The 26,337-nt window shown below is 42.0% G+C and overlaps 1 protein-coding gene across 1 annotated transcript in view; it reads left to right on the top strand.

Annotated features, from left to right (window-relative positions):
* Positions 1-2,045: 2,045 nt before the first annotated feature.
* LOC115231004 (neurofibromin-like) overlaps positions 2,046-26,337 on the top strand; it is a gene marked incomplete at its 3' end in the record, with an annotated part of 36,708 nt that continues 12,416 nt past the window's right edge. Inside the window, exons 1-11 of the mRNA XM_029801097.1 lie at positions 2,046-2,217; positions 3,291-3,414; positions 7,469-7,606; positions 9,689-9,856; positions 10,190-10,291; positions 12,062-12,199; positions 12,345-12,407; positions 16,617-16,734; positions 18,939-19,122; positions 20,819-20,906; positions 23,776-23,862. Of these exons, the coding sequence (XP_029656957.1) occupies positions 2,060-2,217; positions 3,291-3,414; positions 7,469-7,606; positions 9,689-9,856; positions 10,190-10,291; positions 12,062-12,199; positions 12,345-12,407; positions 16,617-16,734; positions 18,939-19,122; positions 20,819-20,906; positions 23,776-23,862 (1,368 nt within the window). The remainder of the gene's footprint in view (positions 2,218-3,290; positions 3,415-7,468; positions 7,607-9,688; positions 9,857-10,189; positions 10,292-12,061; positions 12,200-12,344; positions 12,408-16,616; positions 16,735-18,938; positions 19,123-20,818; positions 20,907-23,775; positions 23,863-26,337) is intronic.

The following is a 26,337-nucleotide window of genomic DNA, read 5'->3' as shown; positions in this document are numbered from 1 at the left end:
TACAGTCTGCCTTTTACTCTGAGCGAGAGGCCTTTAGTCACCAGCAGAGGTAAGAGCTCCCTAAACTTTGCCCAGGCTATTCTTATTCTAGCAGTTACACTTTCAGCGCATCCACCCCCACTACTGACTTGGTCACCTAGATAACGGAAGCTATCAACTACTTCTAGTTTTTCCCCCTGGAAAGTGACGGAAGTTGTTTTCTGCAGATTTTCGGAGGTTAATGCTCCCGAGCATCTGCCACATACAAAAACTATCTTCCCAGTTAGCCTACCTTTGACATTGCTGCACCTCTTATGTGTCCATAGCTTACACTGGGTACATCTTATAGAGTTTCTACCTACACCTTTTCTATAGATCGAGCAGGGCCATCTTCCTGAAGACATTTGTGGATTGTCTACCTTCCTACTTATTAGTACTTTGGTTTTAGCTAGGTTGACTCTAAGGCCCCTCGATTCTAAACCCTCCTTCCACACCTGGAACTTCTCCTCCAGTTCTGATAGTGACTCAGCAATAAGAGCAAGGTCGTCAGCGTAGAGGAGCTCCCAGGGGCAACCTGTCTTGAATTCCTCCGTAATTGCCTGGAGTACTATGATAAATAGGAGGGGGCTGAGTACTGAACCCTGGTGGACCCCAACCTCTACTTTGAATTGTTCTGTGTACATGTTGCCAACCCTAACCTTACTTATGGCATCTCTGTACATGGCTTGCACAGTCCTCACCAGATAAGGGATCGGGGGACCCTATCAAAAGCTTTATATATATATATATATATATACACCCTGTGCTTGAGGAGACCTATTGAGTCAAGTACATCAATATAAAAAATCAATGGAAATTGTAGTCGTGATACCTGTGCCGGTGGCACGTAAAAACACCATCCGAACGTGGCCGATGCCAATGCCGCCTCGACTGGCTTCTGTGCCGGTGGCACGTAAAAAGCACCATCCGAACGTGGCCGATGCCAGAACCAATTAGACTGGCTTCTGTGCCGGTGGCACGTAGAAAACACTATCCGAACGTGGCTGATGCCAGCACCGCCTCGACTGGCTTCTGTGCCGGTGGCACGTAAAAAACACCATCCGAACGTGGCCGATGCCAGCGCCGCCTCGACTGGCTTCTGTGCAGGTGGCATGTAAAAAGCACCATCCGAACGTGGCCGATGCCAGCGCCGCCTCGACTGGCTTCTGTGCCGGTGGCACGTAAAAAACACCATCCGAATGTGGCCGATGCCAGCGCCGCCTCGAGTGGCTTCTGTGCCAGTGGCACGTAAAAAGCACCATCCGAACGTGGCCGATGCCAGTGCCACTTCAACTGGCTTCTGTGCCGGTGGCACGTAAAAAACACCATCCGAACGTGGCCGATGCCAGCGCTACCTCGACTGGCTTCTGTGCCAGTGGCACGTAAAAAGCACCATCCGAACGTGGCCATAAAACGTGACTGGCACGTAAAAAGTACCAGTCCGATCGTGGCCATTGCCAGCCTCGCCTGGCACCTGTGATGGTGGCATGTAAAAAGCACCCACTACACTCATGGAGTGGTTGGCGTTAGGAAGTGCATCCAGCTGTAGAAACACTGCCAGATCAGACTGGAGCCTGTTGCAGCCTCCTGGCTTCCCAGACCCCGATTAAACCATCCAACCCATGCTAGCATGGAAAACAGACATTAAATGATGATGATGATGATGATATATATGTATACTAGCAGTATCGACCGGCGTTGCTCAGGTTTGTAAGGGAAATAACTATATAAGCATTTTTAGAGAGTTACTTCCCTTATATAAACCAAGCAAAAATGCATTAAAAATGCGAAAAATGATGGTAAATTTTTTTATCATCGTAGGCTCATTGTAGACATGCGCTAATATCCAGAAGGGCTCGATATGAATCACGACTATAAGATACCCGCTTTTGGTTAAACTGCACCGCAAAATGTGGGAGTAGTTAGGAATCTAAATTGGAGGAGACAGAGTCTCACACACACAACTTCAGTTTTATACGTAAAGATATATACACACACACACACACAAATGTATTTGTTTGTTTGTTCCAGGTGGAGTACTATGGACATGACTAGTACAAGATTCGAAGAACTCATGTCTAAACACAACATGCACGAGAAAGATGAATTCAAATCTCTGAAAAGCCTTAACATATTCTACCAAGCTGGTACCAGCAAGTCTGGCTTTCCGGTCTTCTACTATATTGCCCGAAGATACAAGTAAGCTAATGCACCCCCCCTTTTTTTTGTCTGGTTTTGCCTGATTATAATTTATTTACAGGTTGTTGTAGATATGTATCAGATGTTTACGTGTTGCTATGGCTACTGTTTCTCTCTGCCTCTCCCTCCCACTTTCTCATGCTCGCCCCCTCACTCTCTCTCTGTCTCTCTTTCTATGTGTGTGAACATCAGATCTTTTCCGTCTGAATGGCAGTTTTCAACACAATTTCTAGTTAACTAATCACTTTTAAACTTCGTATTCTGGTAGAATGTGTTTATAAAACATCATTTTTTCTTGGCTTTATTGAGAAAATTCTATAGTTTGTAAGATATTTCCACTTTAATTTCAAGCATTTTGGCAATTTTAACCAATCGCTGACCTCCATTTGGGGTGAAAACATTCCGTGCTGTATGAATATGTCCCTTGTTTAAGAAACAGATTGGGTTTATTTACATTTGTGAAGAAAAAAAGATACCCTCTCCCACCCCTAACCCTAACTCTAACTAAACCTAACCCTAAAATAGATTGAAATGCAATATCGATACTAGGGCCATAATTATGGGTGACAATTTCATACGACACCGCTACGGTCAATGGGATTTTTTCTAGCGGTGTCAAATGAAAATGTCACCCATAATTATAACCCTAGTATCAATCTATTGCATTTCAATCTGTTTTAGGATTAGGGTTGGTTAGGGGTGGGGGAAGGGTATATTTTTTTCTTCGCAAATGTAAATAAACCCAATCTGTTTCTTAAACGAGGGACATATTCATACAGCACGGTATGTTTTGACTCCAAATGGACGTATTTGGTTAAAATTACCGAAAAGCTCGATTTTAAAGTGGAAATATGTTACAACATAGAATTTTCTCAATAAAGCCAAGAAAAAAAGATGTTTTATAAACACATTCTACCAGTATACGAAGTTTAAAAGTGATTAGTTAACTAGAAATTGTGTTGAAAAGTGCCGTTCAAAAGGAAAAGATCCTGAACATCTTATGTTTATATGCATGGGTACTCTATCTCTCTCCAGTAATGATGATGATGTTTTTTTTGTTTTTGTTTCTTTAGAGTTGGGGAAATAAATGGAGACTTGCTAATCTATCATATTTTACTTACCTTAAAACCTTATTACAACAACCCTTTTGAACTGGTGTTGGATTTTACTCACACCTGTTCAGAAAACAGATTTAGGGTAAGTAAACTCTATCTATTCTCTCTCTCTCTCTCTCTCTCTCTCTCTCGATCTTTTTCTCTTCTTTCAAATGTTGGGCCCCAGGGAGGTGATGTCAAGTGACCGACACCTTTGGCAACACCTTTCTGTACTCGAGAAGCTCATCATTCCAAATGAAACCGTACTTATGTCCGTTGGTGGTGTCATGTATATTTCTTTACTACCCACAAGGGGCTAAACACAGAGGGGACAAACAAGGACAGACAAACGGATTAAGTCGATTATATCGACCCCAGTGCGTAACTAGTACTTATTTAATCGACCCCGAAAGGATGAAAGGCAAAGTCGACCTCGGCGGAATTTGAACTCAGAACGTAGCGACAGACGAAATACGGCTACGCATTTCGCCCAGAATGCTAACGTTTCTGCCAGCTCACCGCCTTATGGTGTCATGTAGATGGCACCCATGCCAGTGGCATGTAAAAGCTACCCGTTACACTCTGTAAAGTGGTTGGTGTTAGGAAGGGCATCCAGCCCTAGAAACCATGCCAAACCAGACTAAAACTTGGTGCAGCTCTCTGCCAACCGTTTAACTCATGTCAGCATGGGAAGCGGATGTTAAATAATGACGACGATGATGATGCTGGTGGTTGTGGTGGTGGTGGTAGTGGTCAGTGTGGTAAGGATGATGATAGAAGTGTTGCTGGTGGACGTAGGAGTCATAGTGGTGGTTGTGTAGTTTGTACAGATGTTGATGACGGTGACGTTGTTTAGTTCCGGATCAAATCGGAATATGCAGCTCAGGTTATTCCAATTATGACCACCCTATCTTTTTTCAATCATTGCGTACCTTGTTTAATAATGGTTCAAAATCCACAACAATAACAGCAACAACGTAGTTATAGTCACACTTTAACAAGTTAAAGTGCTTCAAACTAACCGCAGTGGTTAGATAGGTGGTATTAATAAATACACTCATCTAACCCATGCTGGTGTGGAAGAAATGACATAAGAGAAAATGAACAAACATCCTAACCCCTTGGTCATTACTCCAGTGGTGAGGAGAGGAGTCAAGTTGTTGGTTCTGTAAATTAGGGAGTCACAGTCAAAGGTTTTGTTACGAACTTGTTGAGGTGGGGTGGGATGTGTCCTTCGTGTATGAGGAAATAAATGGGAAGAATGGATCTCAGCTGTAGTCATATGGGGCAGATTGGCTTATATGTGCAGGACTGAACATCAAGAGGTTTCTTGAACTATTTATTTCTTCTGCCAAAGTAGAAGAGAGAAAGATTCCTTTGAAGTTTAGCTATAAACTAGCAGTATCGCCTGGCGTTGCTCAGGTTTGAAAGGTAAATAACTATATAAGCATTTTTAGAGAGTTACTTCCCTTATATAAACTGAGCAAAAAATGCGGAAAAATGATGGTAAATTTTTTTTTAAATTGTTGACTCATCGTAGACGCGTGCTAATACCCAGAAGGGCTTGATATGAATCACAACTTTAAGATACCCGCTTTTGGTTAAACTGCACCGCAAAATGTGGGAGTAGTTAGGAATCTAAATCGGAATAGACAGACACACACACAACTTTAGTTTTATATATAACTAGCAGTATCGCCCGGCGTTGCTTGGGTTTGTAAGGGAAATAACTATATAAGCATTTTTAGAGAGTTACTTCCCTTATAGATGCCAATATATATATGGTCTTATGCTATATGTGCGTGCGCCTGCGCAAAAGTGTGACTGTGCATGTGCGAAAGTGTGACTGCGCGTGCGCGAATGTGTCTGACTGTGCATGCGCGAAAGTGAGACTGCGCATGCGCGAACGTGTGACTGCGCAGTCACACTTTACGAGGGAGGGAACAAGGGGGAGAAGCAACACAGGTGCAGGTGCAACTCCGCCGCCATCGACACACGAAAAAATTGGAAGAAATGGAAAAAAATTATGTTAAATTATTTTTTAAATCGTAGACTCATCGTAGACGCGCGCTAATACCCAGAAGGGCTCGATATGAATCACGACTATAAGATACCCGCTTTTGGTTAAACTGCACCGCAAAATGTGGGAGTAGTTAGGAATCTAAATCGTAGGAGACAGACACTCACACTTTTATATATATAGAAGATAACAACCAGGTTTGTGTATCAGCCATAATGTAAGGACTGTGTGTGTGTGTGTGAGCTGTTATGTTTGTGTGTATCAATTACGAAACCATAAAGGCTAGCCAAACAGCTGAAGCAAGAAGACCAGATGTGATTACAGAGGGCAAAATAAAACAAATGGTGTAAGATAATAGACTTTGCAAATGCCTATGGTAGCAGAGTTGATACCAAAGAAGAGAAATATCAGGATATTAGCCAGAGAACTGAGGTGACTGGAAGAGCAAGACAAGAATTGAGACTTGCCTTGTTGACCTGCAGGAAAGTATCATTTTATATTCTGCAGGAATTCTAAGGAAGATTTGAGGAGATTTAGTGTCACCAAACATCAAGATAAAATTCCAGCAAATTGAATTAGTTTCTTAATAATAATACTATTTTGTTTATTAACCCCTAAGGTTTACAAAACCAATGGGGATCAGACAGGACAATACAGAGTGGAATTACACAAGGGAGCAGGAAGAAAGAAGGATATTAAGAAGTTCAGCCCAAATGATTTTTTCTCTGCTGATTCCAACGACATGGGTCCCAACTTGAGAAATTAAGGTGCAAGTAGTTGAGCACTCCACGGACATGCATGCCCTTAGCATAGTTCTCAAGGAGACACAGAATTACTGACAAGACTGACCCCTTTTATTTTACAGGTACAACTCTCGTTTTTGTGAGCTGAGTAAACTGGAGGAATAAAGTGAAATAAAGGGTCTTGCTCAAGGACCCAACCTGCCACCAGGAATCGAACTTACAACCTTGCGGTTGTGAGCTGAGCACCCTAACCATGTAGCCATGCACCTTCACAAAGAAGGACATGCATGCCCTTAGCATAGTTCTCAATTATAACAGTTTAACAACATTTTCTGACTGATGCCAAAAATAATATGGTGGAAGATGTAGAAATCAGTGTTGAGAAAATTGAGAAATAACAGGCCCCAGCCTGTTTGAAGAGACTTTGTGGAAGACAAACAACAATTGTTCCTGTGCTACTTGGTGTTTTTGGCACAACACCCAAAAACTGCAACCTGAAGGATGTGTGTGTGTGTTGGAATGTGTTTGCGTGTGTATCAATTATGAAAGCATGTGGTTGCCAAGTGACCCACTTCACCCTACAACTACGTGGAGTCTTTCATTCATTTCCTCCCAATAATTAATAATTTTCACTTTATTTCATTAAAAATTTTTTCTCTCTCCATATATATATATATATATAATAACAAAGGGTAAAATTAATTAATTAAGAATTAATCAATAATTTCACCAAGCAGAATTCGGCGTGAAAAAAGGACCATTTCACAGTAAACTTAAGTAATACTTAATTATTCGGGTTCACCAAAGATTTGCTTTACCACATACCGAAATTTAGAAATAGCAGCCAAAAAACCTTAGCTATTTCTTCTACTTTAAAATGGGACTCCCAGAAAAACCAAAATACTTGAAAACAATCACACAGGCAGAGAGGAAGAAGTAAAGAAAATCAATCAATATCTGGTCACCTATGGACGCACGTTCCGGAATTAGGATTGGAATAAAGTATGTAACTATACTTTACCTTTTTAAAGTAGAAGATATAGCTAACGTTTTTTGGCTGCTATTTCTAAATTTCGGTATGTGGTAAAGCAAATTTTTGCTGAACCCTATTTATTAAGTATATATATATATATATATATATATATATATATATTCTACCAACTATATCCGTTTTATTTATTATTTTGAACATTACATAATCATTGGTATATTATTTTTTATCTTATATTTAATATTTCTGTTATATGTAATTTTATGTAATAGATGGTGTAATTTAATTTTTCATTTTGAATTGATAAAAGGTGGTTTTTTCTAATTTATATATATATATATTTTCTTTTTTCACTTCATTATTATTATTATATTTATTATTACTTTCCATGTTGCCTGTCCAGACCGATTTTTTAAACAAATGGTTTGTGGTGATGCCTGAAGTGGTCAACCACAACATCCATGCTGCCTACATCTACAACTGTAATTCTTGGGTCAGAGAATACACCAAATACCATGACAGGATTCTGGCGCCATTAAAGGTAAGAAAAAACTGATCTCTTTTACTTGTTTCAGTCATTTGACTGCGGCCATGCTGGAGCACCGCCTTTAGTCGAGCAACTCCACCCCGGGACTTATTCTTTGTAAGCCCAGTACTTATTCTATCGGTCTTTTTTGCCAAACCGCTAAGTGACGGGGACATAAACACACCAGCATCGGTTGTCAAGCAATGCCAGGGGGACAAACACAGACACACAAACACAAACATACATATATACCTCTCTCTCTCTTTCGGAGAGGCACTGAGCAGCTATACGCACACATACACACACGGCAGTAACTTCCACCTACCGAATTCAATCACAAAGCTTCAGTCGGCTCGGGGCTGTAGTGGAAGACACCTACCCAAAGTGCCACGCAGTGGGACTGAACCCGAAACCATATAGCTAGGAAGCAAGCTCCCTAACCACACAGCCATGCCCGCGCCTATATATATATATATATATATATATATATGAATAAATGAAAGAATGGAGTCGAACGAAAATGTTAACAAAATTCCTTTACTCTCGACACATGTTTCGAAGGCAGCATGTTTTCATTCCAAAGGAACAAAGGGTGCATTATGCAATCTTCTCATCAGGAAAGCAAGGGAGCCTCTCTTGTCAACAAGACAAACAAAAATATATACATATATACGACGGGCTTCTTTCAGTTTCCGTCTTCCAAATCCACTCACAAGGCATTGGTCGGCCCGGGGCTATAGCAGAAGACACCTGCCCAAGATGCCACGCAGTGGGACTGAACCCGGAACCATGTGGTTGGTAAGCAGGCTACTTACCACACAGCCATTCTTGCGCCTGATCGTTTCTCTTATTTTTTTATAGTCATTGACAATTGGGTTGGGGGGGGTATGAGCTGTTTTGGTCCAACCGGTTTCGTGTTGCTGGTTCAATGCAAACTTATTTGGTATCAGATGTTTTAATGTTTCTCTCCCCCCACCCATCTCTCTCTGTTGACTTGTCTGAGGAGAGGAGAAGTGTTTGTCAATCATGTTCAATTAATAATTTGTAATCTTTATTGTAATCTTACCATGGCTGTATGGTAAGATTACCAACCACATGGTTCCGGGTTCAGTCCCACTGCGTGGCACCTTGGGCAAGTGTCTTCTACTATATCCTCGGGCCGACCAAAGCCTTGAGTGGATTTGGTAGACAGAAACTGAGAGAAGCCCATCGTATATATGTATATATATATATATGTGTGTTTGTGTGTCTGTAACTTAGTGGTTCGGCAAAAGAGACTGATAGAATAAGTACTATGCTTACAAAGAATAAGTCTTGGGGTCGATTTGCTCGACTAAAGGCAGTGCTCCAGTATGGCCGCAGTGAAATGACTGAAACAAGTAAAAGAGAGTAAAAGAGAAATATCTATCCAGCCATCTATATGTATATATATATTTATTTATATATGTATGTATATATATTCTGTTGTGTCTGGGGAGAGTGATCTTCTTTTAGTGCCTTATAATTTAATACTCACTGGTAAAATTTCCTCTTATTTCTTATTTTTTTTATTTTCTAAAATTTTCGTTGTCTTGCAACCTTTTCAATAGTTTTGAAAAGGTTGCAAGACGCAACGAAAATTTTAGGAAAATAGAAATAAGGAATAAGTGGAAATTTTACCAGTGAGTGTGTTAAATAATAAGGCACTAAAAGAAAATGACTCTCCCCAGACACAACAGAATATGCTTCAACACACGAACTCACATAAAGAATCTTGCAAACCAAATCCAAAAACGAAATATATATATATGAGTAATGGTATAAAATACAATTATAATTATGGGCATAGAAGAGACTATGCCTATGCTACCACTTAAAAATTATCACTTTTACAGTACACAACCTGTTGAAATCAAGGGAGTAGGCTCGCAGAAATTCATAAATTCCCTCAAATTGCTTTTGTTCATTCCTCTCTCTTTCTCCCTCCCTCTCTCTCTCTCAGGTATATTCACTTCTTTTGCACATGCCTCCCCCCCAAACCATCTACCACATATTACTACTTTCTATTTCCATCTTAGTAGTTTCCTCTACCTTTGCTTCTCTCTCTGACCCTTACAGAACAGCAGGAAACTGAAATTCATTGAACACCCGTCAAACCTGTACGATTATATCGACCAAGACCATTCTGGGAAAATGCCAGGAACCACGCTAGCCTTAGAAGAAGATCTGAAAGTCTACAACAATGCATTGAAATTGTCTCACAAGGACACCAAAGTGGCCCTTAAAGTAAGTTGGGACCAGGGTTTTTTTTTTGCAACCACTGTAGATGTGAGGTAATGGATGTGGACAACCATCAACCTGTAGTTCACAGGTTCAATTCTGCTCTGCTGCAGTCCGTCTGCAATATTTTACTGTATTTATTTGTCCAGAAGTCACACTCATGCATGAGTCACACTCTTGTACATGTCACACACTTGTATATGAGTTACACTCATAAGTCACACTCATGTATATGCCACACTTGTTTATAAGCAAACCCCTGATTTTTGTTACTGAAGATACATTTCTGTCTCCTGCCTCCCCCCTCTCTCATGTCCCCTGTCATTCTTTACCCTTCAGGTGGGCCCAAATGCAATCCAGGTGACTTCATCAGAACGCAGTAAAGTGTTAGGACATCAAGTTTTATTAAATGATGTTTACTATGCTTCAGAAATCGTGGAGGTGAGTCAATTTTTTTATTATTATTATCATTATTATTATCATTATTATTATTATTATTATTATGGGGTGGTTGGCGTTAGGAAGGGCGGAAATTGTAGCTGTGATACCGGTGCCGGGGACACATAAGAGAACCATCCGAAAGTGGCCGTTGCCAGTGCCACCCCGACTGGCCTCCGTGCCGGTGGCACGTAAAAAGCACCAATCCAATTGTGGCTGTTGCCAGCCTCGCCTGGCACCTGTGCAGGTGGCACGTAAAAAGCACCCACTACACTCGCGGAGTGGTTGGCGTTAGGAAGAGCATCCAGCTGTAGAAACACTGCCAGATCAGACTGGAGCCTGGTGCAGCCCCCTGGCTTCCCAGACCCTGGTTGAACCATCCAACTCGTGCTAGCGTGGAAAACGGATGTTAAACAATGATGATAATGATGTCTGACCCATGCTGGCATGGAAGACGGATGTTAAACTATGGTGATGATTATTATTATCGTTATTACTATTTATTTATTAATATTTTAGGGAATACAGAAATACAATTGTACAACCCAACCCAAAATTGCAGGCTTTGTGCCTAGAGTACAATTATTATTATTCTGTCAACAAGTTTACACTCCTCGGGTGTCTCTGTTCTAATGTCTGTAGCTATTTCACGTTTTTGGTCTCATTAGTTAATTCACTGGTTTAGTGGTTGATTAATATTGTACAAGAGAAGAAAACAATATTGCTACGGCATGAGTTGAATCTGTATTTATCTTGTTGAATTTATCAGTTGAATCTTCGTAGATTGAGACGATGTTGGTGATGACGTTATGTCTGTCGCTTGGTTTACAATAGCGTCTTCATATTATGTTTTGCTTGGTTGTCGTCTGCCTTTCGAACTGGAACATGGTTGAGTAAGCTCTGTGTGGTCTCCGACAAAGACCTTAAAAGGTCTTAAGCCTAAAGACAGTGAATCGTGATATGATCAGCCTATTTAAAGAGTTAAGATGGCTCAAATGAAAAGTCCTATCCGAAAGCCGTGATTGGTCAGTTTACACACTGGCGCGAAGTAAGTAGAGAGACAGACCGCGCTTAGATGCTGACCAATCAGATCAGAGGACACAACAAGGTTAAACTAGCCAAAGATGTTTGTAATCTCAAGCGAGATCATTCTTAATATTTTTCTCAAACAGTGAAGATAGCAATGAAGAAAACAATATTGCTACAATATTAATACAGTTGATGCTGGTGCAGCTCTCCATCCTTGCCAGCAACTGTCAAACCATCCAACTCATGCCAGCATGGAAAACAGTCCTTAAATAATGATGATGATGATGCACACACCTGGCCTTTGGGAATAGGTGAGGGTTGGCAACAGGAAGGACATCTGGCTGCAGAAAAACTGCCTCGACAAATTCCATCTGAATTAATACATTAAACTCAACTGGCTTGTATGCACAGAGTTCAGGCATTAGGAAGGGCATTCAGCCATAGAACCTTGCCAAAAGCAGACACTGGAGCTTGGCACAGTCCTCTGGCTTGTGAAACCCTCGATAATCATCCAACCCTCGCCAGTATTGGAAACGTACATTAAATGATGATGATGATTAACCCACCCCTTCTCCCACTCTAAATTATTGATTGTTTCCAAAAGTAACTGAAAGATGAAGTCAGAAATATAAAGTGTTAATGAAATTATTGAAACTGTTAATTAACGTTGCTCTGTCTGAATAGTTAATTAATTTACTTACCCAAAAGCTAATTAATGTGTTTGTTCTTTCTCATTCGGTACAGGTGTGTCTAGTTGATGACAACCAATTCACGTTAACGATCGCCAATGAAACGGGGCCGTTGTCTTTCATCCACAATGACTGTGATACTATCGTAAACTGCATCATCCATATCAGAACCAGATGGGAACTCTCGCAGCCCGTTAGTACCTTCCTTGATTCGTTAGCTAATTGATTTTATTTGTTGTTGTTGTTGCAACCATTACAATGGCTGCAGCCAAACACTACATGACAATCACCACCACTACTGCATAAACTCTTCTTTCTCTCTTTTCTCTCCCCTCCAGGATACCGTTACTGTCCACACCAAGATCCGACCCAAAGACGTTCCCGGTACATTACTAAATGTGGTAAGTTGAGTTTTTTTCTACCTATTATTTGTTGTTGTCACTGTCATTCAGGCCATGCTGGAGCCACAACTTTTGACAGTTTCAAAGTACCAGTGAAACACTGGGGTTGATGTAATCAACTACAATAATCCCCCACAACAGGTGAAAATCTACAAAGTAGAAGCAATACTCTGTTGTATATTCTTTTTATTCTCTGTATAACTCTTTACTTGTTTCAGTCATTTCACTGCGGCCATGCTGGAGCACTGCCTTTAGTCGAGCAACTCGACCCCGGGACTTATTCTTTTGTAAGCCCAGTACTTATTCTATCGGTCTCTTTTGCCGAACCGCTAAGTAACGGGGACATAAACACACCAGCATCGGTTGTGAAGCAATGCTAGGGGCACAAACACAGACACACAAACACACACATATATATATATATATACATATATACGACAGGCTTCTTTCAGTTTCCGTCTACCAAATCCACTCACAAGGCTTTGGTCGGCCCGAGGCTATAGTAGAAGACACTTGCCCAAGGTGCTATGCAGTGGGACTGAACCCAGAACTATGTGGTTGGTAAACAAGCTACTTACCACACAGCCACCCCTGTGCCTATAATTTGCATATATTTTATTTTTATACGTTTAAGCTTTTATAAACTCTCCCCACACCCTTAAGAATACCCGTGTCTTCTCTTTTTTTGTGGGTAAGGAACATAGTGATGGGCAGTTGCTGGCACTCCCTTTTCTTCTGTGTAAGGAAGGTTTTATAAACTTCCAGGGCTCTGTCCATTGCATCAATCATCCGAGGGTCCCAATCTTCCATCATTCTATGAAGGGCTTTTGCCATGTTTGCTAGAGTTGAGAGGCATTCTAGTGATAGGCCAACTTCTTCTTCTTCTTCCCCTGGATCCTCTTCTTCTTCCCCTGGATCCTCCTCTTCTTCTTCCTCTGGATCCTCCTCTTCTTCCCCTGGATCTTCCTCCTCTTCTTCTTCCTCTGGATCCTCTTCTTCTTCCCCTGGATCTTCTCCTCTTCTTCTTCCTCTGGATCCTCTTCTTCCCCTGGATCCTCCTCTTCTTCTTCCTCTGGATCCTCTTCTTCTTCCCCTGGATCTTCCTCCTCTTCTTCTTCCCCTGGATCCTCTTCTTCTTCCCCTGGATCCTCCTCTTCTTCCCCTGGATCCTCTTCTTCTTCTTCCCCTGGATCCTCTTCTTCTTCCCCTGGATCCTCCTCTTCTTACCCTGGATCCTCCTCTTCTTCCTCTGGATCCTCTTCTTCTTCCCCTGGATCCTCCTCTTCTTCTTCCCCTGGATCCTCTTCTTCTTCCCCTGGATCCTCCTCTTCTTCCCCTGGATCCTCCTCTTCTTCCCCTGGATCTTCCCCTTCCCCTGGATCTTCCTCTTCTTCTTCCCCTGGATCCTCCTCCTCTTCTTCTTCCCCTGGATCCTCCTCTTCTTGCTGACTTTGTCATTCCTATCAGATCTTCATCCATTAACAGATCTGCGTGGGCCTCGATCAGATTATCAATATCAAGGAGTCTCACCTTCTCTGCTATAGTAAGCCTCTTCCTCTAGCACTTGGGTTCACTGCCAGAAGCCCTAGAAGGTGCAGAACGTTTGGGCAACATTGTAGGGCTTAAAAATAAACTCGCAGTTTTACACACAAATGCAAAACACCACCCCCCACTCGCCTCCCCAGTTTCCTTTCCCATACAGCATCTCCGATTCTTTGTTTACTCATCTGCGGTATTTTCTTTTAATATATTTCAATTAATCTGTTACACAGGACTCTATTTTCGTTTATTAATTTATTAATTTTTTAGGCTGGAAAATGCTTATTTTACCACAGAATTGATTCAAATCTAACAAAATATTAATCCCTATCAGTCGCAGAAGCTTGCAATCTACTGAGGAGTCTGCGATATAAATATACATTTATTAGCCAGAAAAATCTGTGTTGCTCTGATGGTGTGATAAGTGCACCGCGATTTGGCGAGTGATTACTGTGACCCCTTATGCCAGAAAGGATCATCATCATTTAGCGTCCGCTTTCCATGCTAGCATGGGTTGGACGGTTCAACTGGGGTTTGGGAAGCCAGAAGGCTGCACCAGGCCCAGTCTGATCTGGCAATGTTTCTACAGCTGGATGCCCTTCCTAACGCCAACCACTCCGTGAGTGTAGTGGGTGCTTTTTACGTGCCACCGGCACAGGTGCCAGACGGGGCTGGCAAACGGCCACGGTCGGATGGTGCTTTTTACGTGCCACCGGAATGGGTGCCAGGCCAGGCTGGCAAACGGCCACGATCGGATTGGTGCTTTTTACATGCCACCATTGTTATTATTATTATTATTAAATTGGGGAGTTAGCAGAATTGTTTGCATTCCACAACATTTCATCCATTGCTACCATTCTGAGTTCAAATTCCACTGGGGTCGATGTAGTTGACTAGTCCCCTCACCCAAAATTTTAGGCCATGTGCCTTTAGTAAAAAAACTCATTATTATTAAAGCGGGGAACTGGCAGAACAACTAGCATACTGGAAAAAATGCTTAGCAGTTTTCATCCAAATTTATGTTCTGTGTTCAAATTCTGCCTTTCATCCTTTCGGAATCAATGAAATAAGAACCATTTGAACACTGGAGTCTGCGTAATTGACTTAGCCCCTCCTCTAACAAAATTTGAAACATCATCATCATCATCGTTTAACGTCCGTTTTCCGTGCTAGCATGGGTTGGACGGTGCAACTGTGGTCTGGGAAGCCAGAAGGCTGCACCAGGCTCCAGTCTGATCTGGCAGTGTTTCTACAGCTGGATGCCCTTCCTAACGCCAACCACTCCGTGAGTGTAGTGGGTGCTTTTTACATGCCACTGGCACAGGTGCCAGGCGAGGCTGGCAACGGCCACAATTGGATTGGTGCATTTTACGTGCCACCGGCACGGAAGCCAGTCAAGGCGGCGCTGGCATCGGCCACGTTCATATGGTGATTTTTACGTGCCACTGGAACAGGGATCACAACTGCTGTTTCCATTGATTTTGATGTTGATGTACTTGACTCAATGGATCTCCTCAAGCACAGGGTCAAAATGATGTTTCTTCACTTGCCACCTGCACAGGAGTCAGTCCAGTGGTCCTGGTGCCAGTCATAGGATTGGTTCAATTTCGATTCTGATTTGAAACCATTATTACTATTAAGTGCACCAAGGTGAAGTTTGTACTCAACATTAAAAATGGACAAAATGCTGCTAAATGTTTTGCCCCACGAGCTAACAATTCTACAAGCTTTACAAATAATAATATTCATAATAACAATAATCCCTTCTACTATAGGGCACAAGGTCTGAAATTTTGGGGGAAGGAGGCCAGTTGATTAGATTGACCCCAGTACTTGACTGAAAGGAGGGAAAGCAGAGTCGACTTTAGCAGAATTTGAACTCAGAACGTAAAGACAGATGAAATGCCACTAAGCATTTTGCCCCACGTGCTAACAATTCTGCCAGCTCACTGCCTTAAATGATAATTCTAATAATAATAATAATAATCGTTAGCCACCAAGGGTCACGCTCAACAGGTTAAGGTCAAGCAATTGTATTGAGCAGAATATTTGCTGTAGCCCATCTTTTATACCAAGACAAAACAGTGTACATGATCTTAGCTGATTGGAAGTGTTATCATGTACATTGTTTTGTCTTGGTATAAAAGATGGGCTACAGCAAATATTCTGCTCAATACCACAGATTTGCTTGTCGGTTGTTTGACCTTAACCAGTTGAGCATGTCCCTTAGTGGATGACAATATGTGCATCTCTGATCATGAGCAGAAGTAGTGGGGGAACATCATAGCCATGTGTTGACAGGGATTCTCAAGGGTTTGAATAATTCACCTCTGGAAACATGGATGGTTCTTTCAACATCCTTACACAACCCTTATTCCGGGACCTTTTGAATGAGATGGGCTACTTGACCTGAGGAAAATTCTAGCTGGGCCCCACCTGCAAGGTCATGTGCTGTTTCTCTTGATATATCACCATGTCGTGCACATATGGTTGTGATGCATGTGCCTGGTGTACCCTTATCAGACGGGTAGTCATGATGGGTATACTGGGCTTCGTATATTTGTACCCCAGTGTCACTTTGATGACATGCACTGCTCTCTCACTCAATAATAATAATAATAACATAAAATGGTCTGTCTGTTAATGAATTACTTCTGATTTCTGTTTCAGGCCCTTCTAAACCTTGGCAGCTCTGACCCCAGCCTCCGTTCTGCAGCCTACAATCTACTCTGTGCCCTTACGCAGACATTTGACCTAAAAATTGAAGGACAGCTCTTAGAAACAACAGGTCTGTGTTTTTTTCTTATCTTTGGGTTGTTGCTGTTGTAGCTCATAAATACACACACACACACATAAGAGAGTAGGGTGTAATTTGAGGGAGATTTGGCTGCTATTTCTACCAGATCTAGCTACCATGTAGAGGTCTCCCTCATTGGCTCATACATACATATATACATACATAAGAGAGTAGGGTGTGACTTGAGGGAGATTTGGCTGCTATTTCTACCAGATCTAGCTACCATGTAGAGGTCTCCCTCATTGGCTCATACATACATATATACATACATAAGAGAGTAGGGTGTGATTTGGGGGAGATTTGGCTGCTATTTCTACCAGGTCTAGTTACTATGTAGAGGTCTCCCTCATTGGCTCATACATACATATATACATACATAAGAGAGTAGGGTGTGATTTGAGGGAGATTTGGCTGCTATTTCTACCAGGTCTAGCTACCATGTAGAGGTCTCCCTCATTGGCTCATACATACATATATACATAAATAAGAGAGTAGGGTGTGATTTGAGGAAGATTTGGCTGCTATTTCTACCAGATCTAGCTGCCATGTAGAGGTCTCCCTCATTGGTTCATATATACATACTTATATAGATAAGACAGAGGAGTGTGATTTGAGGGAGATTTGGCTGCTATTTCTACTTGGTTTAGCTACCATGTAGAGGCCTCCCTCATTGGCTCATGGTGGCCATAGTTGTTGTTTAGCCCCAGGTCAGTCAACCTATGATCACAGACTTTCCTCCCATGACCATTCCATTTTACGTCCCACATAGGGTTTAGAGCAATGGGAAACCTTTGGTGTTTGGTTAGTTGAGATTATCCAAGTAATTAGAAGACAGAATCTTCCTCTGGATGTGTTTAAAATCTAAAGCAGCAATCAAGGGAGGTAATTCTAATCATATCAACCAATTACAAATATTGGGGGAATGAAAACAGTGTAAATAGGGGCTGGAGTTTGTTATTGTTCTTGTGGTGATAATCCACCCCAGTTTGACACCACCAGCGGGTGGTGACATGTCTCATTGTTTGCTGTCTCACAAACATTCAGGGTAGATTTCCAGATTATAGGCGCAGGAGTGGCTGTGTGGTAAGTAGCTTGTTTACCAACCACATGGTTCCGAGTTCAGTCCCACTGCGTGGCACCTTGGGCAAGTGTCTTCTATTATAGCCTCAGTCCGACCAAAGCCTTGTGAGTGGATTTGGTAGGCGGAAACTGAAAGAAGCCCGTCATATATATGTATATTTATATATGTGCGTGTGTGTGTCTGTGTTTGTCCCCCTAGCATTGCTTGACAACCGATGCTGGTGTGTTTATGTCCATTTTACTTAGCGGTTCGGCAAAAGAGACCGATAGAATAAGTACCGGGCTTACAAAAAAGAATGAGTCCCGGGTCAAGTTGCTCGATTAAAGGTGGTGCTCCAGCATGGCCGCAGTCAAATGACTGAAACAAGTAAAAGAGTAAATCCCTCCTTCCTTCCCACAAGTCTTGGAATCAGGGATGTTCATCCTCAACACAATCATTAATATTGTGAAGATGCCTGGCTTTATGGTTACAGGTGTCCACCTTGTGGTCGTAAGGTCGTGAGTTCAATTCCTGGCAATGTGTTATGTCCTTGAGCAAGGCACTTCATTTCACATTGCTCCAGTCCACTCAGCTGGCAAAAGTTAACACTACCTGTAATTCAAAGGGGCCAACCTCGTCACATTCTGTCTTGTGCTGTGTCTCTTCCCGAGACCTACATTAAGGGTACACTTGTCTGTGGAGTGCTCAGCCACTTGCATGTTCATTTCATGAGCAGGCTGTTCCATTGATCGAATCAGCTGGAACCCTTGTTGTAACCCTAAAAGTGACACATTATGGGTTTTCCTATGGTTGGATGCTTTTCCTGTCACCAAGTTACAAACAGCCAACCTTGCTTGTACAATGATGATGATGATGATGATGTTAACAATTATTACATCGTTTCAATGGGCTTCTTTCAGTTTCCACCTACCACATCCACTTGCAAGACTTTTGTTGGCCCAGGGCTATAGTAGAAAACACTCGGTCAAAGTGCCTTTCAGTGGGGCTGAACCCAAAACCACTTCTTAACCACACAGCCATGTTTTCCCGGCAAAAGAGAGAAAAAATCTATTAAAAATGTGATTTGTGTTTATTAATTATTTATTTTGAATTAATAAAATTTCTTTGTTTGTAGGTCTGTGTATTCCTGCCAATAACACTATCTTTATTAAATCAATAAGTGAGAAATTAGCTGCTAACGAACCGCATTTGACCCTCGAGTTTCTTGAAGAATGTATCCAGGGTTTTGGGAATTCCAACATTGAGATGAAACACTTGTGTTTAGAGTACATTACCCCGTGGTTACCCAACCTGACCAGGTAAGGCCCAAATCTCTTCTTACCTTCATTTTCTAACATTTTCTTCATGCAATACCCTTCCTCTCATCTTCCTTTTTATGTATCCCTCTTTCACCTCCTCCCTCCTCTCGCTACACTGTGAGTCACTGGGAGGACAAAAAACAAAACACTTTTAACGGAAGGAGAATTTGAACTCATGCTCTTTGGAAAAGAGAGAATGTGCTCAAACAACTATTTTCTCTAACCATTTCGACTCTGTGCTTGAGGAGATCCATTGAGTCAAGTACACCAACATCAAAATCAATGGAAACTGCAGTTGTGATCCCTGAGACGGTGGCACGTAAAAGCACCATCTGAACGTGGCCGATGCCAGCGCCGCCTTAACTGGCTTCCATGCCGGTGGCACGTAAAAAGTACTATCCGAATCGTGGCTGATGCCAGCGCCGCCTTGACTGGCTTCCGTGCCGGTGGCACATAAAAAGCACCAATCTGATCATGGCCATTGCCAGCCTCGCCTGGCACCTGTGCAGGTGGCACGTAAAAAGCACCCACTACACTCATGGAGTGGTTGGCGTTAGGAAGGGCATCCAGCTGTAGAAACACTGCCAGATCAGACCGGAGCCTGGTGCAGCCTTCTGGCTTCCCAGATCCACGGTCGAACCGTCCAACCCATGCTAGCATGGAGAACGGACGTTAAACGATGATGATGATGATGATGATGATGATACTTGTAGTATCAAGGACTTCGGAGGAATTGTTGACAATCATTTTGGCTGGAGTGCTTCCGTCAACAACAAAGTTGATATAGCTCACAGGATAAGCTCCTGCATCTTCAGAACTTTCCCTGTCCAGGGAGCAAGATGTCGTCATCCCTCTCTTATCCTCGGTTGTACGGCTACACCTACAATACTGCTGCTCCCTGTGGTCTCCCCACACCAAACAAAACATTACTAGAATTGAGTCCCCCAAGAGAGCAATCACTAAAAACATTGAGGGCATGACTGCACTTGACTATTGGGACCCCCTTAAAACATTGAAACTGTATCCCCTCCAGGGCCACCATGAGCACTACTTCATTTGCCCAATGTGGAGAATATACGACCAGCGTTACTCAAACAACTTTAACACTAGTTTTAGAATTCCTCCACGGCTAGGGCCATGTGCCAAGCCCTCCCACAAAATTCAAGAACACACCACATAGATTCCTTGCAACACGATTTCCTTTCCTCAACAGGTCCCTAGTCTATAGAACAGTGCTTTTCATACTTTTTGCTGGAGCGGAACCCCAAAGAAACATTCCACTGGCTCGAGGAACCCCTGTGCAATAATTTAATAGTCTTATGCACACATATCTGCACAGGAGACTTAAAAATTACTGCCGATTTTAGCAGTTTTGTAACTTCTTGCGGAACCCTGGTTGAAAACCACTGCTATAGAACATTGTCCAAAAGCAAATAAGAAAAGGGTCCCATCACCTTCAAATGAAACCTGGATAAATTTCTGAAGAGGTACCAGATAAGCCACCAATACCTGGATCCATCTCAGTCAGCAACTTGCTACTCGAATGGGCCATGGTACCACAAAACTTGGCTAAAAAATGACTTTACGGATCCTATCAGATCCTGGGCCACTTTTAGGCTGAACCACGCCTAGGTTCTGTGTGCACGTGTGTGTATTTGTGTATACACGATTTTGTATGTGTGTTTTTTGTTTCCAGGTTTTGCAAACCAGCAGATGAAAACAAGCGCCAAAAAGTGGCATTGATCTGGGATAAATTAATTACCATGACGATAGAGGAAGTTGAGGTTCGTTATTTAATATCTTCGTTAATTGCTGTCTATCGTTTTCTTTCTCTCTCTCTCATTCCGTCTGTTTTCTGTGCATGTGTGTGGTGGTGGTGGTGGTGGTGGTGGTGGAGGAGGATGTGCATGCAAGTACTGTCCACAGTAATTTTATTAATGCAATAAATAAAAATTAGAAAAAATCAATAACTTTAAATAAATAGGCGCAGGAGTGGCTGTGTGGTAAGTAGCTTGCTTACCAACCACATGGTTCCGGGTTCACCTATAGCCTTGGGCCGATCAAAGCCTTGTGAGTGGATTTGGTAGACGGAAACTGAAAAGAAGCCCATCGTGTATATATATATATTATATGCATTTGTGTGTCTGTGTTTGTCCCCCTAGCATTGCTTGACAACTGATGGTGGTGTGTTTATGTCCCCGTCACTTAGCGGTTCAGTAAAAGAGACCGATAGAATAAGTACTGGGCTTACAAAGAATAAGTCCCGGGGTCGAGTTGCTCGATTAGAGGCGGTGCTCCAGCATGGCCACAGTCAAATGACTGAAACAAGTAAAAGAGTAACTTTAAATAAATATTTAATATAAATAAAGACTTATAAAGAGGTGACGAGGTAGCTGTGTGGTTAGGAAGCTTGCCTCCCCACCCATGTGGTCTCAGGTTCAATCCCACTGTATAGCGCCTTGTGCAAGTGTCTTCCACCATAGCCCTGAGCCAACCAAAGCCTTGTGATTTGATTTGGTAGATGGAAACTGAAAGAAGCCTGTCTTATATATGTCTGTGTGTTTTTTATCTTTTGCATGTCCTCCACCACTGTTTGACAACTGGCATTAGTTTTTTTTGCAGCCCCTGTAACTTAGCAGTTCAGCAAAAGAGACAATAGAATAAGTACCGAAACCATAAAAAATCCTTTAGTATTGGGGTCAATTAGTTCAGCTAAATCCTTCAGGGCATTGCTCCAGCATGGCTGCATTCCAGTGATTGAAGCAAATACAAGGTGATACCATAATGGATCCAAGTTTCTACATCTTAAAGAAGAAAAAAAAGAAAAATCCATATTTTACATTTAAACAGAAACATGGATTCCAGTGACCCCATCGCAATGTTTGGTGTGAAGGCCTTCAGGCTATCCTGTCAAATATAAAAAGGTAAAGACTTCCTTTGGTCATAAATGACCATGGGATTGGACCTAGAAAGTTCCCCTCCGAGGCACAAGTCCGGGCAAGGTTGTTTATGGAAGACCAGCAGTCACCCATGCATACCAGCCTCCCTTCTCCACGCCATCAATGTTATACCAATATGTATATATATATATATATATATATATACTAGCATTAAAGACCCGTCGTTGCCGGGTCATAGTGCTAGTGCATGTATATATGTGTACATATTATATGTACATCTATATATATACATCTACACATAAAATACAAAATACAAAGTTATATCTTGATATCGCCAGTGATAACAATACTAAAAATATATAACAGACTGGAATTGTAGGACTATTCCATTTCTGCACGCTAATTTTATTTTTAATTTATTCCCATCCATGTGAAACCACTTATTCAAGTTCAAATCATTGATGCAATTTTATACCAATTGCTATTTTTACTTTTGTTATGTTACAATTATATTATACTTTAGTTTGATTTTAATTATTACATACTACATATAATTCAATTGTTATTATTATTTTTATTGTTAAAGTGAAAGTATCTGACATAAAATAGAGAAATGTTTTTGTTTCACTTTTAACACGTAATACTGAAATAGTAGAGAAGATATGATAGTGCTATGGGCTTGCCCTAGGCAAGAAGTTGAACATTTTTTTTGCCCATGAAACTACATGGACCCAAAGTAAGGCATATGTAAAATTTGAATGAAATTGGTTGTGTTGTTCTCAAGTTTTAGGGAAACACACAGACAGACAGACATTCTCAGTTTTATTTATATATATATATATATATATATATATATATATATATATATATATAATATATATATATATAGAAATATTAAAATTACTAAGTCTCTATAAAAGAGATTATGGCAGCGTTTACTGGAAATTAATTGTTATCGCCATATTAATATGGCATTCTTATAGATATAAGAATAATCGCTGCCATGGTCAGCTCCATGAGGCCACCGCCATCAAGATAGCTATTGATACACGATCTGTATCCATTATAACCTTCAAACAAGGGAGGTCAGCCGCTTCACACTGCCAGTCCGACAGCTACAGACGCGTTTCGGGGTATTGCCCCTTGTCAATGTAGCGTATCACTCAGGCTTGCAAGGAAGGGATGGCCTCCCTTTGCAAATACTGCAAGGACACTGATATTGTGTCTAAAGCCAGCTAGAGACGAAGATCTCTTGGGGCTATAAAGCTACAGTAACACCCCCTCCCCAATGTGGTTAGCCATGATAAGATGGCTTCTATACTTTACATTATCGAGCGATTACTGTTTCAATCTCATTCTGAGATTTAATTATGCTATATATATATATATATATATGAAGGGTAAAGGGTAAAGAGCCCCTTCGGTTATGAATGACTTTGGGATTGCACCTAGAAAGTTCCCTCAAGGTTATCTATAGAAGTCCAGCAGTCGCCCATGCATACCGACCTCCCCTCTCCACGCCACTGATGTTATCCCAAGGGAAAGGCAAAGGGGCCGATACAGCTTGGCACCAGTAATGTCACATATCATTTCTACAGCTGAGTGAACTGGGGCAACGTGAAATAAAGTGTCCTGTTCAAGAACACAACACACAGCCCGGTCTGGGAATTGAACTCACTACCTCATGATTATTAAAAAAAAGGTTGTCCCCATCATTAAGTTTCTAATTATGTTTCTGTTGTGTCTGTTTCAGATGTACCCATCTATCCAAGCCAAGATCTGGGGTAACATAGGGCAAGTTGCGGAGTTGCTGGACATGGTATTGGACAGTTTCATCAAGGTATGTAGAGACAGTGGTGGGGACACAGGGACACACATATACACGCATGCATACACACACACATGCATACACACACACACATATATACACACACACACACACATATATACACGCACACATATACACATACACGCAGACACACACACATATATACACACACATATATACACGCACACATATATACACGCACACATATACACACATACACGTACACACACATATACACACACACACACATACACACACACACACACATGCTTTTGGTGCAAAGGGTTTTGTTATATGTTGCCGTATCTTACAATCCTGTAAATAATAAATTAATGGTATTTTTGTATAAGCTTAAATCTTATGGCGACCACCGTGCAATGACTAAGGAAAATAGTCTAATAAAGGGGCAGAGAAGCCCTCGACAGAAAAAAGTAGGCTTTCCCATCCATGTTGGGCTCAAACCCACATGGGTTTGAGTCCCATGCAGGTGGGGAAGCCTAATTTTTTCTGTCAAAGGCTTATATAAATATCCTTTGTGTTTGTGTCTGGACATGCTCTTGAGGTGCTGTGAGGGTGGGGGCGAATATATGTGAAGATTAAAGAGAGAATTGGGCAGAGGGGAAAATTTCATGAGAATGTGATGGGTAGACGGGGACAGAGGTGTCTAGTAATCGAAGGTGGGAGATATAGGGGTGGCTTGGGGATGGTAGGGAGGTTAGGTTAGATATGTGAGGGCATTGGGAGTGGTAGGGGATAATAGGGGTGTGAGGATGGTTTCAACATGGCTGAAGGAGGGTAATGAGAATTGGGGGTGGTTGTGGAGAGGAAGGGGAAAGTTATGAGACTGCAGGGGAATGGGGTGAACCAAAAAGGGCTCAGAGTGGGAATTCTTGATTCTTGAGTTTATCTCCCCTGCCACCAACTTGGAGATGGTCTTAATTATCATTTGGTAATTGTGATATGTCCTCTTAGAGATGGAGATAATCTTAACGAACCAAGAAATTATGTTGCATGATATTTGGTACACCTGTATTTGTTTATAAATACATATATCATCATCAACGTTTAACGTCCGTTTTCCATGCTATCATGGGTTGACGGTTCAACTGGGGCCTGGGAAGCCAGAAGGCTGCACCAGGCCCAGTCTGATCTGGCAGTGTTTCTACAGCTGGATGCCCTTCCTAACGCCAACCACTCCGTGAGTGTAGTGGGTGCTTTTTACGTGCCACCTGCACAGGTGCCAGACGAGGCTGGCAGACGGCCATGATCGGATTGGTGCTTTTTACGTGCCACCAGCACGGCGGCCAAACGAGGCTGGCAACGGCCACAATCGGATGGTGCATTTTACGTGCCACCGGTACGGAGGCCAGTTGGGGCAGTGCTGATATATATATATATATATATATATATATATGCACGCACACGTTTGTACAAATCTCTGTGTATGTATTTGTATAACAAAGATGGAATGTCTGTCAGAGACGGCCAAGAAAGCTCAGTGTGGTTATGGGTGAAAAGAAACGACTGCTGGAATTGAAACTGGAGACAACAACCCAATGAAACACTGGAAGGGGCAAAAACCGGTTTGAAACGGTGCAAATCCATGCAGTGACCCTTGTGGTTGAGCAATAACATTATGAGTTTAATATTCATTAAAGGTGGCACATAAAGTGCTGCATGAGGACACACACGGTGATTTCTCCTGCAACATTCCAATTTATTCCAGTACTTATTCTATCGGTCTCTTTTGCCAAACCGCTAAGTAATGGGGACGTAAACACACCAGCATTGGTTGTCAAGCAATACTAGGGGGACAAGCACAGACACACAAACACACACACATACATGCATATATATATATACATATATACGACGGGCTTCTTTCAGTTTCCGTCTACCAAATCCACTCACAAGGCTTTGGTCGGCCCGATGCTATAGTAGAAGACACTTGCCCATGGTGCCATGCAGTGGGACTGAACCCGGAACCATGTGGTTGGTAAGCAAGCTACTTCCCACACAGCCACTCCTGCGTGTGTGTATATATTTAACATCTGCTTTCCATTTTGGGTTGGACAGTTTGACCCGGAGCTAAGGGCCATTCAGGCTCCGTGTCTTTTTGTTATAGTTTCTACAACTGGGTGCCCTTCCCAAATGCCATCAACTTTACAGGTTGTGGACAGGGTGCTTTTATGCAGGACTGGCATGGGTGCTTTTTACATGGCACCAGCCCCTACTCGCCTGCAAGATTAGTGATGCTCAGCTGGTGAGGGTTGCAAGGGACAAGTCTGTATGTAAGGGTAACTATGCTCTTACTTAGCTTAACGTGTCTTTTCAGGCACTGCAAACCACCAGGAGACTCTGTCCCCTATCATCCCCTCTGTGAATCCAAACGTCTGCAGGTCCTTTCTCATCACTTCGTCCCATACACACACACACACACATACATGCACGCACATCGGCATGGCATCTTGGCAAAGTGTCTTCTTG

Source organism: Octopus sinensis, unplaced genomic scaffold, assembly GCF_006345805.1.
Source record: "Octopus sinensis unplaced genomic scaffold, ASM634580v1 Contig17101, whole genome shotgun sequence".
In the NCBI taxonomy this organism is placed as follows: Eukaryota; Metazoa; Mollusca; class Cephalopoda; order Octopoda; family Octopodidae; genus Octopus; species Octopus sinensis.
The sequence above is the reverse complement of the archived record's forward strand: the minus strand, read 5'-3'. Positions and strand labels throughout refer to the sequence as shown.